The sequence below is a fragment of the Zootoca vivipara genome, chromosome 12, assembly GCF_963506605.1.
Source record: "Zootoca vivipara chromosome 12, rZooViv1.1, whole genome shotgun sequence".
In the NCBI taxonomy this organism is placed as follows: Eukaryota; Metazoa; Chordata; class Lepidosauria; order Squamata; family Lacertidae; genus Zootoca; species Zootoca vivipara.
In genome coordinates, this window is record NC_083287.1 from 5,676,728 (window position 1) to 5,704,198 (window position 27,471).

General features: G+C 42.9%; 1 protein-coding gene across 2 annotated transcripts in view; it reads left to right on the plus strand.

Moving 5' to 3' along the window:
- The window catches only part of VPS41 (VPS41 subunit of HOPS complex), a 118,859-nt gene that overhangs the window by 29,544 nt on the left and 61,844 nt on the right, over positions 1-27,471 (plus strand). For both annotated transcript variants that reach the window (XM_060280561.1, XM_060280562.1), the window contains 5 exons: positions 200-307; positions 5,759-5,836; positions 19,412-19,486; positions 22,582-22,644; positions 24,270-24,335. In XM_060280561.1, coding sequence (XP_060136544.1) covers positions 200-307; positions 5,759-5,836; positions 19,412-19,486; positions 22,582-22,644; positions 24,270-24,335 — 390 coding nt within the window. The remainder of the gene's footprint in view (positions 1-199; positions 308-5,758; positions 5,837-19,411; positions 19,487-22,581; positions 22,645-24,269; positions 24,336-27,471) is intronic.

A 27,471-nucleotide genomic window follows, 5' to 3' on the forward strand; every position in this document is an offset into this window, starting at 1 on the left:
TCGGGCCCCAGGAATTTCAAAGTTGCAAGTTGGTATTTTGGCTTCCATTTCTTAGTGGTTGTTAGAAAGAGTTCATGGTGGACCATCTATGGCTGTTGCTATGCAGTGTTTTTATTTTGGGGTGTAGTGGGAAGAGTAGGATTGTGTAAACCTGAGGAAAACCAGTATCCCTCTTTTCTCTTAAAATTTATGAATCCAGGAAGATGACAGTGAAGAAGAGCCCAAGCTGAAATATGAAAGGCTTTCTAACGGTGTTACGGAAATTCTTCAAAAGGACGTCGCCAGTTGCATGATGGTGCATGAGAAGGTAAGAGTTTGTTTGTTTTTTAATGCACACACACATGTAATATTTTTTAAAATGTAGATTTGTGCCGTCTTCACCAAAACAGTTGAGATTTGGGAATAGATGATATACCAGAAGCTCTACATTGTGGTAACAAACACTGTAGAGATGCTTCCAGTTGCTGAGAATTTGTTTCATGGCAAGTATGCGGGTAGAGGTAATTATTTGCTTAGAGATGCGCTAAGTGAGTTCTGACTACTGTGAGCTCTTTGCACGCCGCCCAATTTGTCCCTGGAGTAGTTCTGTGTTACCTGCCACTTCTGAAGAAGTGGAGGACAGGGGAGGTGGTTTTGATTTAAACTCTTTACTTGGCAAATCTCCTGCAGCCACCTATTATCCAATCACTTTTTTTGACGTTTTTGTCAAGTGCTTGGTGAATAAACATGACCTCCACTCAGCCCCGTGCTGGGATAAATTATTTGCATTTACTATTTTTCTTCAAGTCACCCACCACTCACCCATGCTTGAAAACCTTACATTATATTCCTGGGGTCAAGTGCACCCCAGTTAAGTTAGAGGTAATAGAGGGGGAAAGAGAGATGTAATGTAAGGAATCTAAGCTAAGGGTTGTTTTATATATATATATGTACAAGGATGTGACTATATGTTAGCGTGAACAGGCATCTGAAATTAGACTTCCATTACCTTGGATATGCAATGTTGCCTTATGTAATTTACCTACCTGGGCAGGATAAGTTTGGTTGAACAATTCGATTTAAGCTTAGGGATATAAGTTTTTCTCTTGCATATAGTGTCATACATCTCCTTGAGCCAGTGTGGTGTAGTGGTTAAGAGTGGTAGACTCGTAATCTGGTGAACTGGGTTCGCTTCTCCACTCCTCCACATGCAGCTGCTGGGTGACCTTGGGCCAGCCACATTTCTCTGAAGTCTCTCAGCCCCACCCACCTCACAGAGTGTTTGTTGTGGGGGAGGAAGGGAAAGGAGAATGTTAGCCGCTTTGAGACTCCTTTGGGTAGTGATAAAGCGGGATATCAAATCCAAACTCTTCTTCTTCTTCTTCTTGTTCGACTTGGGCAACCCCCAAATCCCTTTAAGGCACCCACCTCACCTTTGGCCAATACACCTTGATCCTTCCTATATTAAGGTTTCAGATATGTTACATATGTATTTCTACGATTCTACGTGCGAAAAGATGTAAAGCCTTCTGAGCTTTGACTGGTTACCTTTCTACTTGTAATAAGAAATAAACTGTTTCTCAGCCCTTCACACAATAATGACATAAAGGGATATGATCTAAAAGCCCACACCTCTTTCTCTACCCCTTCCCACTTCTGTTTCCTCCTTTTTTTAAAAAAAGGGGGGAAATACAGGGGGTTGGACTAGATGACCCTCGTGGTCCCTTCCCATTCTGATTTTATGTTATTTTGCAGAGATTCCTTGTTGCACAAACACGGCATGCCCCGGGTCATAGAAGGTTCCTCTTAACAGGAAGTGCCCAGTGCTTAATGAGATTATGGATCACCAAAGGTTCAGCAAAGCTGATCTTTGAAAGTTTCTGTGATCTGACAGCTGACAATTTTAATCTGGAACTGTGGCGTTTCTTTTAAAAAAAAGAAAAAAAAGAAGAAGTAAATTTATTGGGCAACACTATAAGTATTTTCTATATTTGGAGCTGTCCAAGTTCTCCCCTAATTATAGTGTGACAAAGAACAACACAACAGCAGAGTTGTTTTAAGTAACTGAGCACTTTTGGTTTTTCTAGCAAACTACACTATTTATGAGTAGGATCAATAATGTTAGAAGCTGAAGTCTAGGTGTCTTTTAGGAATTGGTCTCTTACAATGCCGAGGCTAAAAACTGAGGGCGGTGCGTGCGCATGTGTATCCTTTAAAAAAAGAGGAGAAATCAAACCCTATGAAAGAGCCATCATAAATAAAACCGTAGCCTGTAGAATAGATGTACATTGTGATTAGAACAATTTGGCTTTGTTTGGAGTACCGAAGAGTGGCATCTATTCAGACTAATTTCCCTCCAGAATTATTATTATTTTTCCTTGCAATGCTAAAACATATTTTCACTGGTCTCGCTGTCTGCATTGGATGACTAATCGTCATGGCACCTGGTGCATTCAAGCAGCCCTGTGCAGTGGAATAGTCATACCTAGTTATGTCTGCACACCTGATGTTTTATTAACTAGTATTGATTTTCTTACCCGGGGGACTTTTTTCTTCCTGTAAAAAGGCAACCTTGCAGGAGTGAAAGGCATTGCAGGGGATGAATTTCTAATGAACCCCTTCTCTCCTCTCTTTCTCTCTCCCCCCCCCCTCTTTTTTGACTTCTCTTTAATGTGGCTTCATATTTTAAGTGCCTGAACTGAAATTTCATTTTAAGCAATTCCATTTTGATAAATCCTTTTGAACCTTGACTTTCTGTAAGGTTATTTTTTTTATAAAAAAAAAAAGATTGTGCTGCTTGACTGACACACTTAGTAGTGCCTGTAAATTTGAGCATTTCATTATAGGCTGCAATGAAGCATGCTCACATGGAATGAAATACAGAGAATTTAGGAGTCTGACCACTTGAGTAATGCTAAAGAAAAGGTGGGGGGGGGGAAGGAATGCATCCGCCTCTATATAAAGAAGCACCAAACATTTGGTTGGTTAATTTGTTTTTAGTGCACAGAATTCAGTAGCATAAACTAGATCTCTCTTTAGAATCTAAATATATAAATAATAACCCTGCATGGGTTTTTGTTGTATTATGAAATAGCAAGTAGAGCACTTATTTTGTGGGGTTTTTTGGGAGGTATTCTATGTGCTCATGCAGCACATGTGCTCTATGCACACTGCACACACTTAATGCTGGTTCCCAACCTGTTTTTATGGTTGAAAGGTTTAACCGCAGGACCAGAGCAGGCTGGGTCATTTGCATTGCCATCTTCTTTGTATATTAAACTGGGACTGACCTGTCCGAGAGAGAGAGAGAGAGCGAGAGAGAGCAACCTTTTCAAGGAATGCATGCCATGATTATGTGCTAAGTTGCTCATATGTGCAATTGGTCCCTCACCTCTCCCGCCCTGATCTCGCCACTGTGATCCATGCGACGGTCACCTCCAGGTTTGATTATTGTAACTCACTCTACGTGGGGCTGCCCTTGAAACTGACCCAGAAACTCCAGCAGGTGCAGAATGCTGCGGCGAGACTCCTTATGGGATCTTCACCGCGGGATCATGTTCATCCAGTGCTATCCTACCAGCTGCACTGGTTCCCGGTGGAGTACAGGATCAGGTTTAAGGTGCTGGGTTTAACCTTTAAAGCCCTATATGGCCTAGGACCCTCGTACCTACGGGACTGCCTCTCCTGGTATGCCCCACGGAGGACCTTACGCTATACAAATAATAACACCTTGGAGATCCCGGGCCTCAGAGAGATTAGGGTGGCCTTTTTGACCTTGGCCCCGGCCTGGTGGAACGCTCTGCCACAAGAGATCAGGGCCCTGCGGGATTTGACATCTTTCTGCAGGGCCTGCAAGATGGAGTTGTTCTGCCTGGCCTTTGGTCAGGGCTCAGCCTGACTCCCCTTTTCTTTTTGTATAAGAACTAATATGAAAGAGGCCTTCCAGCATTCTCACAAGCCCATATAAGAGCAGCATAAACAGTTGGGATGATGAGCACTTACTGTTCCCAACCCTAATCCTGCGGAAAGTCACCGAATTAGACTACCTGTTTTTAGGAGGTACAGTGGTGCCTCGCTTAACGAATGCCCTGCTTAACGAAATTTCCGCTTAACGAAAGGTTTTTTCTAGCGGAGGTTGCCTCGCTAGACGAATGCGTTTTACGAAAAATTCATCTAGCGAATCACGGTTTCCCATAGGAATGCATTGAAATTCAATTAATGCGTTCCTATGGGCAAAATAAAATAAAAATAAAATTCAATGCATTCCTATGGGATTCGCTAGACGAATTTTTCGTTATAAGAAAAGACCCGTGGAACGAATTAAATTCGTCTAGGGAGGCACCACTGTAATTTAATTATTGTTTGATTTTATACTAATGTTATGTATTTGATGCTAGCCGCCCTGAGCCCGACTTCAGCTGGGGAGAGCGGGATATAAATAAAAGTTGATTATTATTATTATTATTATTATTATTATTATTATTAGTATTATATCTCCCCACGTGCTTAAGAACTGGATGCAAGAAAAAATAGTTGAGAAAACCTTTGTGCTTGTTGGGACTTTAGACATGGTTTAAAATGGAGGGGCAGCTTTAAAAGCAAGCAATTCCGTTTATACATTGTTGTTTTTTAAGTGACTTGTTTTTGTGCCACAAAGCTGTATATCAACAACAACAACAACAACAACCAAACCGTTTATTGTGAGGACCATGCCTGTACACAAATATCAACACAACAATAATTAAAAATGTTAAAATTCATTACATACTATCCCAACAAAATTAAAATCCCACATTTTAATTTTAACAACAATTTAATTTAACAATTTAACAAAATTAATTCATCCCACAAAACAGGAAGAGAAGGAAAACAAGCAACGAGTTAAACAGACGATGAAGGGGTCTTTACTTTACAAAGCTGTATATGTACTATTTAACCACATGCCTTTCAAAGATGAGAGTTGGCTAGGTGGTGGCAGTGGCATAGAAAACCCCCATTTCCTTCTCCCTCCTCCAGTGTCCTGGCTTCTTCACTCCACTTTCACCTTTCTTCTTTCACTCCCACTTCTCAGATGCGAAGCTACCTCCTCCTCCTCCTCCAAGCTTGCTTGTGACATGTTGTTTTGGGTATCCACCCCTCCTCTGTAGCTTAGCAGAAGTTCCACTTTTACACGCTTAACACACACCGGCTTGTTGCTTCCATCATGATGAAGGTGCAAGAAAGAGGCAGAAGTCGGGAACTGGCTTTTTAAAAATCGATGGTGGCCATAGTCATGGAATATTTTGTTTCAACTCCTCGTTCTAGCTAAGCCAATACAGAAAGTGATTGTTCATCAAATGTTATCATTTTATTCTTAAGCATTTGCCAGGATGAGCCCCTGTCTTCACACTGCGTTTGTGATTTGCCACAATAGACTAGGAGGCAGCATGAGGAGACTGCTGGCCAACATTCGTCATCAGTAAATGACTTTGACAGCTAGCATGCACCAGCACAATAATGTACGTACAGTGGTACCTCTACTTAGGAATTTAATGCGTTCCGAACGCACATTTGTAAGTCGAAAAAAATTGTAAGTAGAATCCCATAGGAATGCATTGGGGGGGGGAATTCGTAAGTCAAAGCAACCCTATCTAAAAATTCGTAAGTAGAAAAAATCCTATCTAAACCGCATCCAAGATGGCAGACGGAGCTCCATTCATAAGTAGAAACATTCGTAAGTAGAGTTATTCGAATTTTCACTGAGTATCTTCTTTTTCCTCTCTTTTTTTCCCCTCTCCAGTTTTTGGCACTTGGAACGCATTATGGCAAAGTTTATTTACTCGATGTCCAGGGGAATATCACCCAGAAGTTTGACATCGTAAGTACAGCTACTTCTTTGCAGCCTCATGCTATATTTGGAAGAACCAACCACATCCAGAATTTCGTTGATCTCCTTCGAGCCTTTTTTTTTGACAAGCGTACTACTGCCAGCTGTGTGATCTGGACTTAAGTAGCACAACACAACAGCCTTCAGATCCACTGCAGCATACAAGGAGAGTCTCCTCCTGCACGGCAAACTGGCAGCCATTGAAAAACTAATAGCAGCCAGCGGTTCCCCCAACCATCTCAACTAGGGCCCAGTTCATGTGTTACCAAAGCATTGTGGCCAGTGCTGGTGGCTTGATCCCACATTGTCCTTGGAATATGGCTGTTTTCAGAGCCACACTTGGTGCTGTAGCCACGGTCACAATTAACACAACTCATCTGCATGCCTTGGGTCCTTGTGGCATCTATAGGCATGAAGCAGTTCGTTAGCTTCACTATTGTTGATACTTAGTATGTGTCCTATCATATTGAGATGCCGAAAGTAATTGAAAATTGATTGATTGCCTTGCTACTTCAGTTTATCTACTGCAAATATATAAAGCTAATATTTTATGTGAATGTCCTGAAGCTTGGTCTCTTAAGGGATTGTATTGATTGAAGGAGAAGAGGAAGATTTTTTCTCTCTCTCCATGTGATTTCCTGGAATCTTAGAGAACAAACACAACGCAGAATTTATGTAAAGTCATATTCTGGGGCATAAAATATACCTCTTGCAGGCCGTACGCAGTTGCTGCTGAAGAACAATATTTATAGTATTTGTCTTGCATTGTCGCATGTTCCGGTAGGCTTTTTTTTTTTTTTTAAAGACCATTGTCAGCAATTATCAAAGTGTCCATCACAAGGTGTCAACATGCCTGCAAAACATAACACGTGCTCTGATGCTGACACAGAAGTCTTTTATGTGAAAGGTGAAAGGTTACTTTTTTATTTTTAAAAAAATCTAATTACAGTCATACCTCGGTTTAAGTACGCCTCGGTTTGAGTATTTTCAGTTTAAATACTCCGCGGACCCGTCTGGAACGGATTAGTCCACTTTCCATTACTTTCAATGGGAAAGTTCGCTTCAGGTTAAGTATGCTTCAGGTTAAGTACGGACTTCCGGAACCAATTACACTCATACCTTGGGTTAAGTACGCTTCAGGTTGAGTATTCCGTGGACCTGTTAGGAACAGATTAATCCACTTTCCATTACTTTTAATGGGAAAGCTCGCTTCAGGTTAAGCACGCTTCAGGTTAAGTACTCCACGGACCGTCTGGAATGGATTAATCCACTTTCCATTACTTTAAATGGGAAAGTTCGCTTCAGGTTAAATACGCTTCAGGTTAAGTACAGACTTCCGGAACCAATTGTGTTTGTAAACCGAGGTACCACTGTATACAATTGTTACCCCAAACCCACTGCTTGGAGCTACTTTTTGAAGGTTTGTGTGTGTGTGTTTGTGTGTGTTATGTATAGACAGGCAGACAGATGCCATGGGCCACCCTGCTTTGCTGGCTGCCCTTGGATCTGTCGCCTGTTAACCTGGGAGTAAGCTCTGTAGAACTCAGAGGGGTAGGATTATGCTAGGACTGGTGTGTCCAACAGCCTTGGTAAGAAAAAGGGGTTGTAAGAAGAAGAAGAAGGATCCTTCCCAGCTGCCTTGGAAAGGCAACAGGGTTGGGTTGCTTGTGGTAAGGAACAAATCCTGTGTTCTTTTGTTTTGGGGGTGAAAACAAAGAAAAAGAGACACTCCTTTTCCGCTGCCCTGGTAGGGTAAAAAAATGGGAAATGAGGGGAGAGGGAAACAGGAGAAGCAGTTGGCGAGTGGGGAATGGGACACAAAGGGCATGTGTCTGGACTTCCCTCTGTGCCCACTCTGTGCCCCCAGGTGCCTCTGAAGTTCTAGATCAGGCATCCCCAAACTTTGGCCCTCCAGATGTTTTGGACTACAATTCCCATCTTCCCCGACCACTAGTCCTCTTAGCTAGGGATCATGGGAGTTGTAGGCCAAAACATCTGGAGGGCCAAAGTTTGGGGATGCCTGTTCTAGATCAATCTGTAGGTGACGAAAAATGAGGTATCTATTGCCATCTTAGTTCTGAGTAGCTCATGACCATTGCCCAAATATAACTGTTTATCCAACTTCTGTTTCAAGCCCTCTTTGAAAGGTGGAAGTAATGGGAGATACGAAAGGGCAAAAGGCTATTTTTGGTCCACAAAAGAGCTCCCGTTCTCCAAGCTTCAGCCTGAAATACAGCGAGGAGGCAACTTAACTTAAACGGAGGACGGGTCTTCTGAAAACGTTGCAGAATCCCCAACGACTCCGGACCGTACGCTGATTATTTTGATAGGTTTCTCTCTCGCCCACCTTCCCTCTCACAAACATGGCCGCATTTTTGTCGGTGACACCTGCTTAAGATTAACCGATCTGTGTTCTCGGATCCTGAGCATTTGACATACTGGCGTTCTCTTGTATTAGGGTTCAGTGCTTTGAGTGAGATGAAATGTGTCAAATGAGTGGAAAATTATGACTTTAAGGCAATGGAGAAGAAAAGGCTGGCTAACTCCACTGACAAAGGAGGGTGCGGAAGCGATTTACAGCATATTAATTCCAAATGTCTCTTCATCTTTTCTTAAGGTGGCTACAATTTATTAATATAATTATTGCCGTGACTGACATCCTTGTAGATTCAAAAGTTGTAGATGTGAGAGCTGTACAAACACATTTAGCTAAGTAACGAATAAAAAAAATGCTTTCGGAAGGGAGAGAATTCATGCCCTGTTGCCTGGTGTTTTTAATAAATACATATTTAGAGCAAGTACAGTAACAAGAAATGGCTTGTGCCAACAAAAGTGTTGCACTTCCCTTGGAGAGGAGAAAATGCAGACTGCTTTATAAGCAGGGTTGGTTTTTTAATATTTAATGGTTTAGTGGTGATGCATGAGTGTGGAAAACAAATTTAAATATATAATGTTTTGAAGCGTTCTTTGGGTGGAAGGAAATTGAAATCTTTTCAGCATGTTGTTCTTCCAAGGCCTTTCTCAAATGGGGGAATTAAGAAAATAGCATGAAATATTTAAGAACCACCCCCTTGCTGTGGAATTTTTTAACATGTGTTTGCACACTCCTTCAAGGGCTATTTTTAAATATTTGATGGCTTTGAGAATTCGAATTTTTTTTTGTTTAATCAGAATGGCAGAAAAAGTTAAAAGTAGTCAGGTTGCCTCTTTGCAACCTTGAAAACCCAGAGGTTTTTGTAGCACTTAGAGCCATATTAAAGTTTCAGTGTTTAAGAACATCTGAAGAACCCTGCAGGATCACACCAAAGGTCCGCTGAAGCCCAGCATGCTGTGTCTTGAAGTGGGCAGCTTGATGCTTCTGTGAGCAAGATGGAAAAGCTGCGGCTTTCTCCCGATGTGTGTGCAAAGCATCTCTTGCCAGAAGTGTCCTGTCTCTAGCTATGCAGGTTTCATTTTTAGGTCATGACAGACATAGCCTCCACAAATCTGTCCAATCCCATTTGTGTGTGGGGGGGGAGGACCATCGCTTTAAAGCCCTAAACGGCCTCGGTCCTTGTATACCTGAAGGAGAGTCTCCACCCCCATTGTTCAGCCCGGACACCGAGATCCAGCGGCGAGGGCCTTCTGGCGGTTCCCTCACTGCGAGAAGCAAAGCTACAGGGATCCAGGCAGAGGGCCTTTTCGGTAGTGGCACCCGCCCTGTGGAATGCCCTCCCATCAGAGGTCAGAGAGATAAACAACTACCGGTACCCGACATTTAGAAAATACCTAAAGGCAGGGAAGTTTTTAGTCTGTGATATTTTAATGTATTTTGATGTGTGGCAGGGGAGACCCGGACAGATGGGCGGGGTATAAATAATAAATTATTATATTATTATTATCGCTCAGCGGTAGAGTGCCTGCTTCAGCACAGAAGGTCCCAGGGTCAATCGCCGGTATCTTCAGGTAGGGCTGGGAGTGTCCTCCTCTTGAAGCCTTGGAGAGTCTCTGCCAGCGAGCATAGGCAGTGGTAAGCTAGATGGACCAATGGCTCCTCTCAGTAGAAGGCAACTTCTGGTACACTGCCTTGGTTTGTCAACAGGTAAGCGGGTGGTGCTGTAGTGTAAACCACTGAGCCTTGGGCTTGCCAATCCGAAGGTCGACGGTTCGAATCCCTGCGACAGCGTGAGCTCCCGTTGCTTGGTCTCAGCTCCTGCCAACCTAGCAGTTCGAAAGCACGTCAAAGTGCAAGTAGATAAATAGGTACCGCTCCGGCGGGAAGGTAAACGGCGTTTCCGTGCGCTGCTCTGGTTTCGCCAGAAACGGCTTACCCCTGCTGGTCACATGATGCGGAAAAACTGTCTGCAGACAAACGCTGGCTCCCTCGGCCAGTAAAGTGAGATGAGCGCTGCAACCCCAGAGTCATTCGTGACTGGACTTAGCTGTCAGGAGTCCTTTACCTTTTTTAAGGAGTTCATGCTACAGGAACTATTGAGGTTGACCTGAGGCTTCTTATTACCTTGATGGGATTATCCACAAAACGTGTCATGCTTCGAAAGTCCTTTTAAACCATCTCTCCACCCACTGCCACACTTTGCCCTGCTTCAACCAATATTCAATCTCTCCTTTCTCACAAGTTTATATTCCCCAATCCCATGCACATTTGGTGGGTGAGGCATTTTGTAAATAGCCCTGATACCGTTTTACATTTGACAGGGAAGCAAGCCTTATAATGACTCTGTTGGTGTTATTACGGTGAATGATAAAGAACCCAGTTAATTGCTTTCGGAAAATAATGCTCCGCTCCCCCCCCTGACCCCACATAGCAAGGAAGTTTACTTCTATTGATTGAGATGGAGAAATATTTTACTTCGGGTTGCACTTTCGTCTTTATCACTTCACACGTTTTGACAGGCTGTGTAAATGTTTCTGTTTATTACTCTAACGGCATCATTTCAGTTGTCTTTGTCAGTCGCACAGAAGACAAAGCGGCGAAACGCCAAGTAGACTGCAGAATGGAATGTTTACGTGCGTTTGAAAATAATCTGCTTATTAACTGTGTGGGCGCAATTCAAGAAATGTTAGTTGCATTGAATTCTTGTTGAAATCAATAGGACAAATCCCCTCCCTTGTTCACATTCACAGACATTGGTGCTGCAACTTAGACAGATTTTGCTTGCGCAATCGCAACTTTATGCAGATTGCCAGGGAAGAAGGAGTGCGTGAAGACCTGCCTCAGAAACAGCAGAGGAATAAAAGATATGCATGAGGAACGGCGGAGGGGGGGGGGTTGTGGTGGCGGCAGCAGCAATCCTTGGAGGCCTGATCCACTGCAGCTGTGCATCCTGCCGCTTGAGGCATTGTCTGGAGACACTTGCGAGCTCTTGCAGGGCAATCCGTTGTGTTGTGATAAGCAAACCAGTTGCTGAACCACTGAACTACTTGCACGAAGTCACCACCTTGCTTTGGCGTATTGCCTTTGGTATGTTCCCTGTTGTAGGAGCTCAGCAGAGTTAAAAGACGATGCTGTGCCAAACTCTTATTTAAGAGACAGGAAGCTTATTAGATAGATGTGCGTTTGCTAAATCCCAACAACCTTTTAAAAGTATTGGGGGATTTGGAAAGGATTGGCTCCTAAGAAGCTAGCATACTGCTGATTCCCATGGCTTTTCCCCTTTCCCTTTAAGCTTCATTTTCTGCTTGCACCCACCATTTTTCGTGTGAGAAAGAGACAGGGAAATGGGTAGTTGTTTAAAAGTTGCAAGTCCTCAAACCTTATGAGGAGTAAAGATAAAAGTATATCCATTTTAATTCCAAGTTTTTATAATTCATCCTCGAACAGTCAAGTGCTGTCTAACATACAATACCTTAAGGAATTGCTGTCCGGTGATCCAATATACGTTTGCCTTCAAGATCTCTTTGTCTAAACAAAGACTGCCATAGAAAACATAATGTTTTGAGGGGGTCTCGCAGCTGTTAATAACTCAGCAGTGTCCTTTTGCTTTGCCTATTAGCTTTTTAGGTTTCCCAGTGGCAAAGCATTATTTTGGGAGTAGCCAGTCTGGTGCCCCTCAGATGTTGTTGGGCTCCAACTCCCATCACCCTCAGAAAGTCAGGTTTGATGAGAGTTGTAGTCCACAATATTTGGGAAGCACCATGTTTCCTAACATGCCGGAAGAAATATCAACAACCTCAGATATGCAGATGACACAACCTTGATGGCAGAAAGTGAGGAGGAATTAAAGAACCTTTTAATGAGGGTGAAAGAGGAGAGCGCAAAATATGGTCTGAAGCTCAACATCAAAAAAACCAAGATCATGGCCACTGGTCCCATCACCTCCTGGCAAATAGAAGGGGAAGAAATGGAGGCAGTGAGAGATTTTACTTTCTTGGGCTCCTTGATCACTGCAGATGGTGACAGCAGTCACGAAATTAAGAGACGCCTGCTTCTTGGGAGAAAAGCAATGACAAACCCTTAAAAAGCAGAGACATCACCTTGCTGACAAAGGTCCGTATAGTTAAAGCTATGGTTTTCCCACTAGTGATGTATGGAAGTGAGAGCTGGACCATAAAGAAGGCTGATCGCCGAAGAATTGATGCTTTTGAATTATGGTGCTGGAGGAGACTCTTGAGAGTCCCATGGACTGCAAGAAGATCAAACCTATCCATTCTGAAGGAAATCAGCCCTGAGTGCTCACTGGAAGGACAGATCATGAAGCTGATGCTCCAAGACTTTGGCCACCTCATGAGAAGAGAAGACTCCCTGGAAAAGATCCTGATGCTGGGAAAGATGGAGGGCACAAGGAGAAGGGGGACGACAGAGGATGAGATGGTTGGACAGTGTTCTCGAAGCTACGAACATGAGTTTGACCAAACTGCGGGAGGCAGTGGAAGACAGGAGTGCCTGGCGTGCTATGGTCCATGGGGTCACAAAGAGTTGGACACGACTAAATAACAACAACGTTTCCTAACATGGGATTATGCCATTGGCTGTACGTAGGAGTTAGTGATGTGTCTTCTCCGCACCTCACGTTGCCACTCCCAGGAATGGGAAAAGGAAAGAGCTCTTTTATCTTGGCCTACATTTTTTGATGTTTCTGGAGGGATGGTGAGGGCCACTCTGCAGCAACTCCCAGTCCGCTCAGAAAAGATCGGGATGTCTCACGATACATCCAAGTGCTCAGAGAACAAAAGAAATGGCAGATTGTTATGTTTTTGTTACTGTGCTGCTGGCCTATACAGGGGGAAATAGCTTTGAATTCAGATTTGGAGCTTTTCAGAATTGGTGGCAAAAATAATAAGGCATGTAGGTGACTCCAGTTCCATTCAAGATCTCATAAATCACTTGAGGGAAAGGTTAGAGAGAGAAAAGCCGGTGTACTATTAAGGGGAGGGCTTGTGTGCTCGTATGCCAAATGCAGCCACTTAGAATTATTCAGAGTTCTTTCATTAATAGAATGTTGTTTACATTGAGATGTTTTTCTTGTTCAAAAGTCAAAAGCAATGAAATTAAAATAGGACAGCACTTGTTAAATAAGGTGACATTAATGGTGGACTTGCAGCCCTTTGTTGCTATTTAAAAAGAAAGCCAGGCATGAATTCTTAAGAATAAAAAAAATGACATGTCAGGGAAATAACATGGTGAACAAAGCACACGAGTATGACAATCCTTTATTCCCAATGGGTCTTAAGATATTGTTGATAATGAACTTTGTATAGCTAACAGCTTTACCTCGACCAGGAAGTTGAACCTTATTCGTTTTAAAAGCCATGACAAAGTATATGATTGCTCATTATTGCATTCCTGATAGAATGCTAAATAATTCAAAGACAATTTGTGGTGGCAATTCCTTTTTAAAAAAAGGAAGGAGAAGACATCAAATGTAGAAATAGTCTTTGTATGATTTCCTTGCTCCACCATCTAAGAACCGGCCTTTAATTACAGCCCCAGGGAAGGCCTGTCCCTCATTGCACTGAAAACTATGAGTGGGTTTGGAAGCCTCTGCCTAGCCCCATTCCAACTTTAAGAAATAAAGAAATGCAGACATAGAGCTATCTTATGCATCAGAAATTAAAACGCAGCAGCTGGTGCAAGTCACTTGATTTTGAAGCTAGGAATAAAAGCAGGGCTTCCACCAACTTATGTTCAGGTCATCCTAGGCAAGTTTACCTGCCTGCCTGAAGCCTTAGGGAATCATGTTGGGATCAGTCCGTTAATTAACTATTACATTTGCATATGAATGGAAACTGTTGTTCTGAAGCTTGCATACGCTGGAGCAAGCATCATCCTAGAAAGAGGCATGGTTTACTGTGTGAGGGAAAGGGGGGATACTTAACTTTTCAAATGGTGCTTATCATTGCAGTGGAAACAAAATAAAAAAATTCCTTCCAGCAGCACCTTAAAGACCAGCTAAGTTTTTATTTTGGTATGAGCTTTCGTGTGCATGCACACTTCTTCAGATACGTTAGAGCAGGCATGTCCAATAGGTAGATCGTGATCTACCGGTAGATCACTGGACGTCTGCAGTAGATCACTGGTAGATCATTGGCTCCCTGCAAAGAAGCTGAACAACTGTGGCTACCCTGAAAAAAGTTCAACATTTTACCTCCTCCCTGAAAAAACTCAACAACTTTGACTTGGAAACCCCCCCCCCCCAATCGGTCTTCCTCCTTCCTAAAAAAAAGTTTAACAACTTTGACCTGAACCCTTAAAAAGGGGGTAGATCATTGCCAGTTTTTAACTCTGTGAGTAGATCGCAGTCTCTTGGGAGTTGGCCACCCCTGCGTTAGAGAGAGAGAGAGAGTCTTGTATGTATTAAGGGGCCACTTACAAGATTTTAAAAATCTGCTGTTATAAGCCTCAAATTTCTATAGCATATAAAAATGACACCTGTTGATTGAACCTTAAAACTTCATCTGCCTGATGAGGTCTATAAATGTGCCAAATTTCTAACAAATCCAATTTTACTAGAGCAAGCTAAAACGTGTTGCAAATTGGCACTTTGGCTCTTTTTACTCCCAATTTTTACATAAACATCTCCTATTACTTATTTATTCCATTATCCCACATTTTCCTCCAAGGAGCTCAAGGTGGTGAAAACATGGCTATCCTCCTCATTTAATCTCCACAACAACCCTGTGAGGTAGGTAAGACTGAGAGGCTCTGAATTACCCACGGTCACAAAGCAACTTATTGACCGAGTGGGGATTTAAACCCTGGTCTCTCAGGTCCTGACACTCTTAAGGACTATGCTATACTGACTAGGGACGCAGGTGGCGCTGTGGGTTGAACCACAGAGCCTAGGGCTTGCTGATCAGAAGGTCGGCGGTTTGAATCCCTGTGATGGGGTGAGCTCCCGTTGCTCGGTTCCAGCTTCTGCCAACCTAGCAGTTCGAAAGCACGTCAAAGTGCAAGTAGATAAATAGGTACCCCTCCGGCGGGAAGGTAAACGGCGTTTCCATGTGCTGCTCTGGTTCGCCAGAAGCGGCTTTGTCATGCTGGCCACATGACCTGGAAGCTGTATGCCGGCTCCCTCAGCCAGTAAAGCGAGATGAGCGCCACAACCCCAGAGTCAGTCATGACTGGACCTAACGGTCAGGGGTCCCTTTACCTTTATACTGACTCTTTATCACCCCCCCCCCAATTGTTGAAATCTAGTGATGTACTTTATTCAGACTTCTTTAAAGAAGGCATAATTTCTGAGCAGTTGTTACAGTTTATTTAAAGTCATCATACCCCATGGTTTATCAGTAGTGACACCCTCCCGTCAAATGTCAAGGAAATAAACAACTATCTGATTTTTAGAAGACATCTGAAGGCAGCCCTGTTTAGGGAAGTTTTTGATGTTTCATGTTGTATTGTGCTTTTAATTCTGTTGGGAGCCACCCAGAGTGGCTGGGGAAACCCATCCAGATGGGTGGGGTATTATTATTATTATTATTTTATTGTGACGTCCGATCTATTGCAGCTTTAACACGCTGGCCCCCCACCCCCCCGGGCTGGTGATATATCAAAAGTCATGGACTGTGCCCCCCATGGCAGATGAATGATCAAAGCTGTTGACTTTCCGATCATCACATTGATCGCTTTGTTTCGAGGAAAATCTTTGGGATCCATTGCTGGTTTTGGATACATTTGCATATATGACAAAATGTTGTGCCTAGGCTGTGATGGGATTAGCTGAGATTTGTTTCTAGCGGGTGAGTCAGCAGGTCCCTCCTGTAATGAAATGTGCTTTGCAATAATTGCAATTGAGCACTAGTCTGTTTTTCACACCCCTAATCTGTGTGCTGCATGCTTGTTAACCGTGGCTAAAAGGCATGAAGTCACACAGTCAACTTTTTAAAACGTTTAGAATTCCAGCTCGCAAATATTGCCTCTCCCAGAAATGGAGTCCAATCCAGCCTTAATGTTTGTTATTCATTCTGCCTCCCATCCACGGGGATGCAGCATTTCTGAAAGAATCAATTATCCATTTGTTAGTCAGGGGAGCTTTACAAATTATACATTAGCAGATTGATTTCTCAGGTTCACCGTTGAGGGACTTGACACTATGAGGTGGGACGATGATGAGCATCTGGGGAAAGGAAGTTGCCACACAGTTAAAAGAGGCTCTTTGAATGGCCATGAATTTATTCCTAATTGAAGAGCTGACATAATCCATACTAAGTGTATTTATTTCAAGCATTTTACATTAGGTAATTGATTATCACACAGGCTGTATTTTGCAAGTGGAAGCTTTTCTTCAAATTTAGGGTTTTGTAGAAAGCTTTTCTTATCCGATACTTACTGGCCTCCTCCCCTGCCCAACGCACAAACCATTTCTCCTGAACTTTTTCCCTCCTATTAAAGTTACATTTTTGTTCTAATAGTGTCAGCCTGACGATATTGATTTCTTTTGAACAGTCAAACTTATATTGTCCAGAATCCCAAACAGGTCTCCCTCCCTCAGAAATAAAACTGCAGCTAATGGGAATTCAGTGAGGGACGTTTATTCAACTTTCAAGACTGATTTTTGTCCTCAGGTTAATCATCTAACTCCAAAAGTTCTTTAGAGAGGGAACTTAACTCAGCTAATTTCCAGTCTTATCATTCATTGCTTTTATACTTTATCCTTGGTATAATGTAATATTCACATTGCTGCAGCACAAAATCTGAATCCTCTGAACACTAGCGTGAGTAATCTCACTTTGGGACCTGCCTGCCCACGTAAGTGGGGAGCTGCTTTGGCTAGACCAGGGGTCAACAAGACTACGGCCCGCGGGCCAGATGCGGCCCAATTGGCCTCCCAATCTGGCCCACGACGACCCCCGCCGCTCGCTGCTGCCGCCCGCTCTTACAGCACACAGCGTGGCGGCGCTCTTCCAGGTTGGAAAAAAGCGCCAAAAATCGTTTGTGCACATGCATATGGGCCTCTCCTGACCCAGAAGAGGTCATTCCCGGTGCACTTCCGGGTCGGGGGAGGCCCATACGCATGCACACAAACGATTTCCGGCGCTTTTTCCGACCTGGAAGTACGCCACCGCACCAGTAATTGTGTGTGCGCATGCGCACGGGCGCGCACTCCCCCGCCCTCCGGCCCGCCGCGCAATCGCTGCGGCGGGCACCGGTCCAAAGTCAGGTAAGTCTGGGGACCCCTGGGCTAGACGTTCAGCGATTTGCATCCACAAATCTCCTCTCGGGAACGATCTGCTCATGTGAGCAGTTGTAATGGAGTTGTAATGGAGACACAAACTCACAAGATTTCCCCAACCATTTTCTGAATTCAAATGAGCACCTGGTTAATTGTTAGACCTGACTCACCACAATGACGGTAATTGCCGTTCACTTGCCAGGAACAGTTAGACATCTCTGCAGGGCAGCAAGGTGTAATGGAAGAGACATAACCCTTCACAGCTCTTCAGTCTGGTAATGGCTGCCACCAGCAGAAAATATTTCATATTATCAAGCTAGCTCCCAAGGAACTTAAGCTATCGTCTGTGACATATTAGCACCATAAAGACTTTGGACAGGCTTGCAAATATACTTAGAATCATAGAGTTGGAAGAGACCACAAGGGCCATCCAGTCCAAGCCCCTGCCAAGCAGGAAACACCATCAAAGCATTCCTGACAGAATGCCATCAAGCCTCTGCTTAAAGACCTCCAAAGAAGGAGACACCACCACACTCCTTGGCAGCAAATTCCACTGCCGAACAGCTCTTACTGTCAGGAAGTTCTTCCTAATGTTTAGGTGGAATCTTCTTTCTTGTAGTTTGAATCCATTGCTCTTCTGGTCACCAGCTTCTTTGTGACTAGGCATAGAAGGCTTATGGAAGTCTATTCTTCCCACCCCAATTAATGTCGCAGATTAGTAACCTGTTTGATGAGTAGACCTGTTTTCTGGGACACCGCTCTCCTTGCTTTCTTGGGCTGTTTGAAAATTGGCATTCCATGGAATCCTTAGAAGCATATCAGGGATACTTCTGTGAGAAGACAAGGAATGGCAGACACCTTGCCCACTGCTGCCAATTTTATATTGTAACATGCAGTGCCAAAGCCATTCTAGGTGAAATTATTATTATTATTATTATTATTATTATTATTATTATTATTATTATTATTGATGTGTTTGCCACCCTGGGCTCCATCAGGAGGAACAGCTGGATCTAAATTGACTTGAGTAGATAATCTATTATATTATGCCCCAGAATTCTTTGTAATGTGCAGTGGACAAATGAATAGGAATGATGTACCCCAAACTCTTGAGATTGTTTCAGGATATTTAGCCGAATTTTAAAAGTCAAATTTAAAACTACAGTGGTGCCTCGCTAGACGAATCTAATTCATTCCACTGGTCTTTTCTTATAACGAAAAATTCATCTAGCGAATCCCATAGGAATGCATTGAATTTTTTTAAAAAAATTTTTCCCATAGGAACGCATTAATTGAATTTCAATGCATTCCTATGGGAAATTGCGATTCGCTAGACAAATTTTTCATAAAACGAATTCGTCTAGCGGTGCAACCTCCGCTCGAAAAATCTTTTCGTTAAGCGGAAATTTCGTTAAGCAGGGCATTCGTTAAGCGAGGCACCACTGTACTTAATGGTGGCTGCCGTCTTTCATATGTTTTATGTGTTTGAAATATGTCTGGATTACCAATGTTTTATGGATGGTTCTCTCTCTTTCTTTCTCTCTCTCTCTCTCTCTCTCTCTCTCTCTCTCTCTCTCTCATGATTTTATTGTCTAAATTACGCCAATAGGGAAAACATTCTGGGAAGATAGTAAGTCTGCACATTACTGCCAAACAGCAGCAGTACTAGTCATTTGTTGTAGCCTGCCCAGGGGCCACCCCCCACTTGTTATTCCTTTTGTTAGCAGTCCCAGGCAGGCAGCAAAACCAGGCTGAGCTTCTGCTGAGCCTCTACATATGATTAGTGGGCAGCATTTATTTTGGTGGGTTGTTAGTACTGTACACCCAGTTTTTGTGTTGGGTGGGAGATGGAAGCAACTCGCTTCTTCTGCATTGTGGATTCTAAAGTGCTCTCTCTCTCTCTCTCTCTCTCTCTCTCTCTCTCTCTCCACCCCCCCAAACCAACTTTTAACAGAGTCCAGTTAAGATCAATCAGATCAGCCTGGATGAAAGTGGAGAGCACATGGGAGTTTGCTCTGAAGATGGCAAGGTATGACGAAACGTTCCCTTTTCCACATTTAGCATGAAATGGCGATGTGCTGCTTTCTACTTCCCAAGTCGTCAGGAGATCTCTGCGCAGCGAAGTCCTATGACAACAGCACCTGGATCTTGTGTTTTAGTACCTGACTCACTTGCAACCCCCCCCCCCTCATAATTAAAGTCAAATATATTTGGTCCAAATGTGCCTAAGGAAAAGTAATTACAAGAAATGTCAATAATGTTCCTGGTATTAAACTGATTAACAGCTGTGGCACAGGGACTTGTCACTGTAATCATTACCACTGTGCCAGTTATACTTCACTGACTAGTCTGATGTTCCTGCAAGACAGTAGCTTAATGCTTCCCTGCTATAAATCCACAAAATTGGATTTTTGTGGGCAAGATTTCTTTGGGCTGGTGGTTTTGGTTCTGTTTTTTTTTTAAACAACAACAACAACACCTTATGATTGTTTCCTCAGAAATCTTTTGATAAGCATAGTTTATCAGAGGGATATAGTGCCTTGCAGTTGCTCCTTTAAACAAATGTGAAATCAATACATATAATACATGTACAGTTTCCTTAAAAATGTGGCACCTTCTTCCTCGACTGGAGACATACATCATTTTGTGTACCGCACAGCTAACAATTAGCATTGTTTTCCTGGAATGTTAAGAGCTGTGACATTTTAGTGATTTTGATGATCGATTTCCCCACTTATTAGAATGTCTTTGTTCATTTGTTTGCTGTTAAGACCATGGCAGCCTTTGCTAATATTGGTTGTGATAATAAAATTCCAAATCGTAACCCATTCAGGATGCTTTTTCTGGGAATAATGCTGCTAGCAAGGCACAGTGTATTAATGTCATTTCCCAAGATCCATCTCACTTAACTGGATAGAACACTATTTGTTACTAATCGCATTCTTAGGCAGGATTTTTAGGAACAGTAAACTAAAATAAATACTGAAGTATATATATATATATATTTCTTCCCACAGGAGCAAAAAGCAGTAAACTTGTTAAATCTGTGTGAGTGAATAAATGCCATAAATAAGTTTACGGTTCCCAGTGTGTTGTCCTCCGAAGAAATCTTGATGTTGCAATAATTGACACAATAATTGAGATACTATTGCTGGTAAAAGAGGTTGTAGAATTTTATAACCAGTGCGAGGGGCTCTTAAGAGTAATGCAGTTGTCTTGGGAAGATAAGACAGAAGCCAATAATTGTATACGATAATCGAAAGTGATGTGCTTATATATTCAAGAAGTAAAAGTTTTGGTGTGATTTGATGTATTTAGTTTACAAAAATATTTTTATTTTGCAGTTGAGACTGGCTGTGTATTTGCACACTGAAGGCTCAACACATGCTTGGGAGGGCAGGCAGGGGTTCCAAGTGCCATACATTTTCATTCTCCAAGTTTATTCATTTAGTTTTGGTAGTTATAGCTCACCTTTCCAACCACACAGAGACCCTCAAGTTGACTAGCAGCCGTGTATTTTTAAGAACAACCAGACAATGAGCTAAGAACAAAAGGTATGAAAGAACACAGCAGATTTAGCAGCCAGTCATACCACAAGCCCGCAGAATTAAAAGTGCTTTGGTGTAGCATCCAAAGGCCATAGCTGAAAGGGTCAGGCTGAACTCAGCAGGAGGTTTCACAGCCTGGACTCCCCTGGAGTCTCTCATGGTGGCAGGACATGGAGTCAAGTGACCCCCAAAGTCCAGAAGATCTGAGAGAACAGGCAAGCACTTGTGGGAGGAGATAGTTTGGCACCAAGCTGCTGACAGTGTTAAAGGCAACATGCTTGGAAATAAATGGAAAGCCAGTGCAGATGGAATAGCAGTGGAATAATATACTCCACAAAATTGCCTATACAGTGGTGCCTCGCTAGACGAATGCCCCGTAAGACGATTTTTTCGCTTAACGATAAGTTTTTCGAGCGGAGGTTGCCTCGCTAGACGAATTCGTTTTACGGAAAATTCGTCTAGCGAATCGTGGTTTCCCCTAGGAATGCATTGAAATTCAATTAATGCGTTCCTATGGGGGGATTTCAATGCATTCCTATGGGATTCGCTAGACGAATTTTCCGTTATACGAATTGACCCGTGGAAAGAATCAAATTTGTCTAGCGAGGCACCACTGTAGTGTAGTTGCAGCTTTTGGGACCAACTGAGGTTTCAGAACTTGGATATGATTGTGGGTATTTTTGCACAAAGACCCACAAGTCTTTCTCCGCTGTATTATTCCTGCTATGTACATGTGAATGCCTTTTCACATTTTCCAGTTTCCACACTTTTCTAAACCCTTTGGCGGAGTGGTAGGATGTTGGTTTCCCTCCTTTTATTCTTTCAGCCGTCCTGTGAAATAGATTAGGCTAAGGGATAGTGATTTGCCCAAGATTGAGCACCCTTGGATTGAGATGGGATTGCAACTGCCCCACCAATCCTAATTCAAGGTTTTATCCTACTGAATTAATAACTGGGAAAAGGAGGTGTTGCTAAAAAGGGGTAGTTTCTTTTACAACACATTTCTTACTATGCATTTGGGGGGGCTGTCATTCAGATATTCACCACTGTATTATCTCAACATTTAAAAGCTTTGCTTGGCAGTTATTAGGGACAAATATATGATATGATGATATGACTGAAATGGAACTGGGAGTATTCCACAAGGTAAATCTGTTAGCATTTAGCGCCCTTGAAGCTGCATTTTAAAACATAATGAAAATATGTATAATGGTAGAAAAGCAGAGCCTCTGAGATAATAGAAGGTTTCCATTTATGTTCTATTTATTGTAAAAAGGGAAATTATTTTTTGTTTTAGTCAGGTGGTTATCAATTCAATAAAAGTGTTTGGCATAAAGCACGGAGAGTCCTTTGTCCTTTTGGTGGTTCCAGCAGCTTAATTGCGTAGAAGCACTTTCGTGTTTTCATTAAATACTTTAATGGAATCAAGGAAAGCTTTGGATAATTTTAAACTATTACAGCGTGCTGCAAATGTATTTGCATTTGCTGTTGCCATTTATACTCACCTTTGACTTCTGAAGTGGGATAAATAATAGACAATTTAATATGGTTTTAAAAGCATATCCTTTAATTTCAGGTGCAGGTGTTTGGATTGTACACAGGGGAAGAATTCCACGAAACATTCGATTGCCCAATTAAAGTAAGAGCTTAGTTAAGTCTTAACAAATGTACTGTTGTTACATTCAGCAAATCATCATGACCATTTCTTTTCTCAAATACATCATAGATTCCATAAATACATCATAGATTTCATTCAAAAAATTTGGTATGAACAATGATGGTGTTCCTTCATGATTCCTCTGCAAAGCAGAGGGATTTGTCCTCTTTCCGCTTGCTTTTTAGGTCCATGGGCCCATTTGGAATTTAGAGTGAGGCTATGGGTGCCACCCTCCTCTCCTCACTTATCCCCACCGTCCCCCAGATCAGCCTGCCCCACAGAAAGGTAGAAGGGCAGAGCACAAATGCACACGAATGTTTCCTTTCCAAGGGATGTGGGTCAAAGTCAGATCCAATAGAATAATCTGCGCCTTGACAAGCCAAAGGAAGCAACAATGAGAAGCAAATCACAGACCAACAATATGTGATAATTCTGCAAAACCAAACTAGCTGATGGGTGTAGAGTTTGATTTAAGATAGTATGTGGGGTTATAGTGAACAGGATCATGGACTCTGGATAATTCCAGGGTCTTTTCTGTGGTGGCTGCTCGCTTGTGGGATGTTCTCCCCAGGGTGGCTTGCCTGGCGCCTTCATTATACATCTTTCGGCGCTGGCCAAAAATGTTTTTCTATAACCAGGCCTTCAATTTATTAAACAATCTTATGTTAAAATGTGTGTTGGGGAGTATTGTTTTTCTTTGTTTGTTTGGTTTTTTAGATTGTAAACTGCCCTGTGATCCTTGGATGTAGAGCAGTATAGAAATTTAATTAATAATAGTATGAATAAAAATGTAAATGTCCGTTTGTTACTAATCTATGCTCTCCGAAAGTACTTGACTGATTGCTTAGAAATTTTGACACAACGTTGCATTCGTATACGCGAGTGTTTTTGTATACCTAGATTGTATAGATGTCACACCTGTGACAGGTAAAAACATGCTGTTTTAGAAAACCAGCACCACCTGCTGGATGTTAAAGCAACACAGCAGAGGATGCTGCATTATAATCTCAGGCCTCAGCTGCTGCCATTGGCTAAAGACTATCTGTGACATCACAACCTACTGAATATAAATGTGCGAGCGTGCAGACACCGCTGGGAGTGGCTGTCCAGTGGGTGGGGAGGGTGGGGGCTGGATCCTGTCCCTTCGTCCGCCGGGACCCGCCGGGGGGACGGGAACTGGCCCGGCCCTCCCCAAGATGTGCATGGGGTATGCAAGGGGGAGAGAGAGGGGGATCGGGGTGGCGAATGCCGTCACACAGGAGAATTATAACATCACGCGGCGGGGGGGGCAGAGAGAGAGGTGTCGTAATGTCATTCAGTTGGGGTGGGGAACGGGGGCGCTGATGGGTTTGGGGGCCATGGGTTTGGGGTGGATGAATGGGTCGGGATGGGGTGGGGGGACTTTCCACAATGCGGGTGGGTGGGGGAGTTACTTTCCCATTTAACAGACTGAGCCACAGCAACGCGTGGCTGGGAACAGCTAGTAATAGTAGTAGTAATAATAATAATAATAATAATAATAATAATACCTAAATAATTCTGCAGCTCATAAAACCACACAAGAACCATATCAATAATAATGCATAGTTTTCCTTCTTTATGTTCAGATTGTCGCTGTTCACCCTCAGTTTGTGAGATCACACTGCAAGCAGTTTGTTACTGGAGGGAACAAAGTAAGTTTCTCATTTCATAATACTGTGTCAGTTCTCGACAGGCAGAGTTAAAGTTCCAAAGGGACATGTGCACATATTTCATTGGGGTTTGTCCCCCGCATCAGGTAATTCAGGGATGCTTCCAAAGGAAAATTATGGGGAGATGAGACACAGGTAAAAAGGTACCCCTGAGCATTAGGTCCAGTCGCGGATGACTCTGGGTTGCAATGCTCACCTCGCTCTATAGGCCAAGGGAGCCGGCGTTTGTCCACAGACAGCTTCCGGGTCATGTGGCCAGCATGACAAAGCCGCTTCTGGCGAACCAGAGCAGCACACGGAAACGCTGTTTAGCTTCCCGCCGGAGTGGTCCCTATTTATCTACTCGCACTTTGACGTGCTTTCGAACTGCTAGGTTGGCAGGAGCTGGGACCGAGCAATGGGAGCTCACCCCGTCACAGGGGTTCGAACCACTGACCTTCTGATCGGCAAGCCCTAGGCTCAGTTGGCAAAACAACTATGCCTAATTGCCGAACACGGAGGAGTCCGAACCAGAGTCAACACAAGAGGTGGCCCTGTACCCTTCTCTGATCTATCCTTTTCTTACTTTTACTGTTTGGCTGTTCCTCATGCTGCTCCCCCATCTCTCTGCCTTGCTCTAAGAAAGGGAACGGGATCTGCCTCAGAGCACCGCAATCTGGGAGAGGTGGCATGGAAGGGTGTCCGCCCTGCTCTGCCGATTTCTGAAGTATTTGACCTAAGCTCATAGTTTGTTTTGCTCCAGACAAACCACGAACTGCAGAATTTGTTCTTAGTTTACACCAGGCATCCCCAAACTTTGGCCCTCCAGATGTTTTGGACTACAATTCCCATCTTCCCTGACCACTGGTCCTGTTAGCTAGGAATCATGGGAGTTGTAGGCCAAAACATCTGGAGGGCTGCAGTTTGGGGGTGCCTGGTTTACACGCTACAGCTTCTCTGGGGGGAAACAAGCCATGAGCATGGGGCTGGACAGAGCCATAGGATGGCTTAGTTCTGATAGCATAGCGGCAGCCAGAATGGGAGGAGTTCAGTGGCTGTGAGCCCACTCATTTGTGTATTTACTCTAAGTCATGGTTTGGATTAGTGTTATGTGTTGTTTACCTGGGTTGAGATTTCAGTCTCAGTGAACAGGAATCTGGACAAATCTTTTCCAAAACCTGAGAATAGTGTGTACTTTTGGAAATTTGTTATTTGAATTGATTTTTTTTACAGAATTCACATTAAGGAATGCAGGCTTTTTTAGTTTTCCAAAAGCTGGTGTCATTTTCCCATCAAAAGTTCCCAAAATTTAAAAATTCCTCTGAATTAAGGAAGCATAGCCCTAAATATTTAAGGCGATAATAGGGCTGTGATCTATTTTCTCAGAATGAAGTCCCCCAGAACTGACTGAGGCTTGTTGTTTTCCGGAGGTTGGGTTGCTTAGGATGGCAAACCCATGATTTATTAAAAATAAACTGAACTTAAAACTTTTATTTGTGCTATAACACTGTGAGTGCAAATGTATTGAGCTTTGGGTTGCAGGAAATTGTGACTATGATTACTTTTTACTGGCCCTTGACCTTTTAAATGTATAAATGGCATAATGTGTTCAGAGTTTATTGAATGTGGTGGGTGAGATTTAACGTAAAAAAAAAAAAAAGATTTTAGAAAAGTCTAATCAGTAACAAGAATCCAATTTATACAGTTTGCCTGTAATTACGCGGTGCATTATTTCTGGGTTTCAGAAATAATGATTACCGGTAGTTCACTTATTACAGGGATGTTACACTAAATAAAGTACAAGAGTGTGCCTTGTGAAAGCATGGTGAACGTGTTTTGAGTGTTGCTGATGTGATCGAGAGGGCTCGGACTTGGAACCAAGCAGCCTTTAGCTCTTAGCCTTTGACTCTCAGACCAATAGGGTTGTTTCGATGATGAAATGAGATAATCCTACCTGTGCTAACCTGAGCTTCATGGAAAGAAGGGTGGGACCAAAAAGAATGACAAATAATTCTCACCCTTGCACTGTATGGCTTTAACATTCTACAGTTTTGCTCCAAGCTAGTATGGAGAGCAGTTGACTCTGCTTTCAGTGTCTGGTTAGAGCTCGCTGTGATGTTTCAGTCATACAGTGGTACCCCTACTTACGAATTTAATGCGTTCCGAACACACATTTGTAAGTCGGAAAAATTTGTAAGTCGAATCCCATAGGAATGCATTGGGAGAAAATATTCGTAAGTAGAAGCAACCCTATCTAAAAATTCGCAAGTAGAAAAAATCCTATCTAAACCGCATCCAAGATGGCGGACGGAGCTCCGTTCGTAAGTAGAAACATTTGTAAGTAGAGTTATTCGTAAGTAGAGGTACCACTGTACTCTGTCACACTGTATGCAAAGCACTTTTGAGCACTCGAAAGTGCCAGTCAAATTATTAGTTTGGTTATTAAGATGTGACACAGCAGAGCTTTCCAAACTGTGTGTCGCGGCATGTTAGTGTGTCGGCTGCAGTGTGCAGGTGTGTCTCGCGAATGTTCCCCACACTCCTCCTGGGGCTGGAAACCTCCGGTTTGCTAGTGAAACTGAATTACTGTGTCGCGAAATGTTGCACGTCTAAAAAGTGTGTCACCAACGTGAAAAGTTTGGAAAGCTCTGTGTTACAGTATTCAGCTGAAACAGGAATATTGTTAACCATCAGATGTTGAACTCAACGCTTGCTCTTTGACCAAAGCGACTGTTTCCTGATATTGGTTGCTTTTGTGGCACCGAACAACATGAGCTCTTGAAAGGCTCTTGAAAGGTTTTAGCAGAAACAGTGATCTTCTTTGACCGATGGGTATGTTACTAACTAACAGAGCCCTTCTTGCCCATTTCACACTGCAATTAAGTTCAGCAAGTTTTGAATGGAACACTTGGCAGATGATGACAACCCTGCAATAATAATACATTGTAAATAACAGGGCATCCCCAGTCCAGGAGGGCGGTGGAGCTTTGAGGCAAGAAGGAAAGACAAATAGTGCTATTGTAGGCCGTAACCTTCTGCCTTTAAAAGAGGGTCTAATCTTAAAAAATAACAGGGTGAAAGCTTGCTAAATGGAGGTGGGAAAGCTGAAATAAAGGTGTTCTTTGGTTAACCCTTAAAG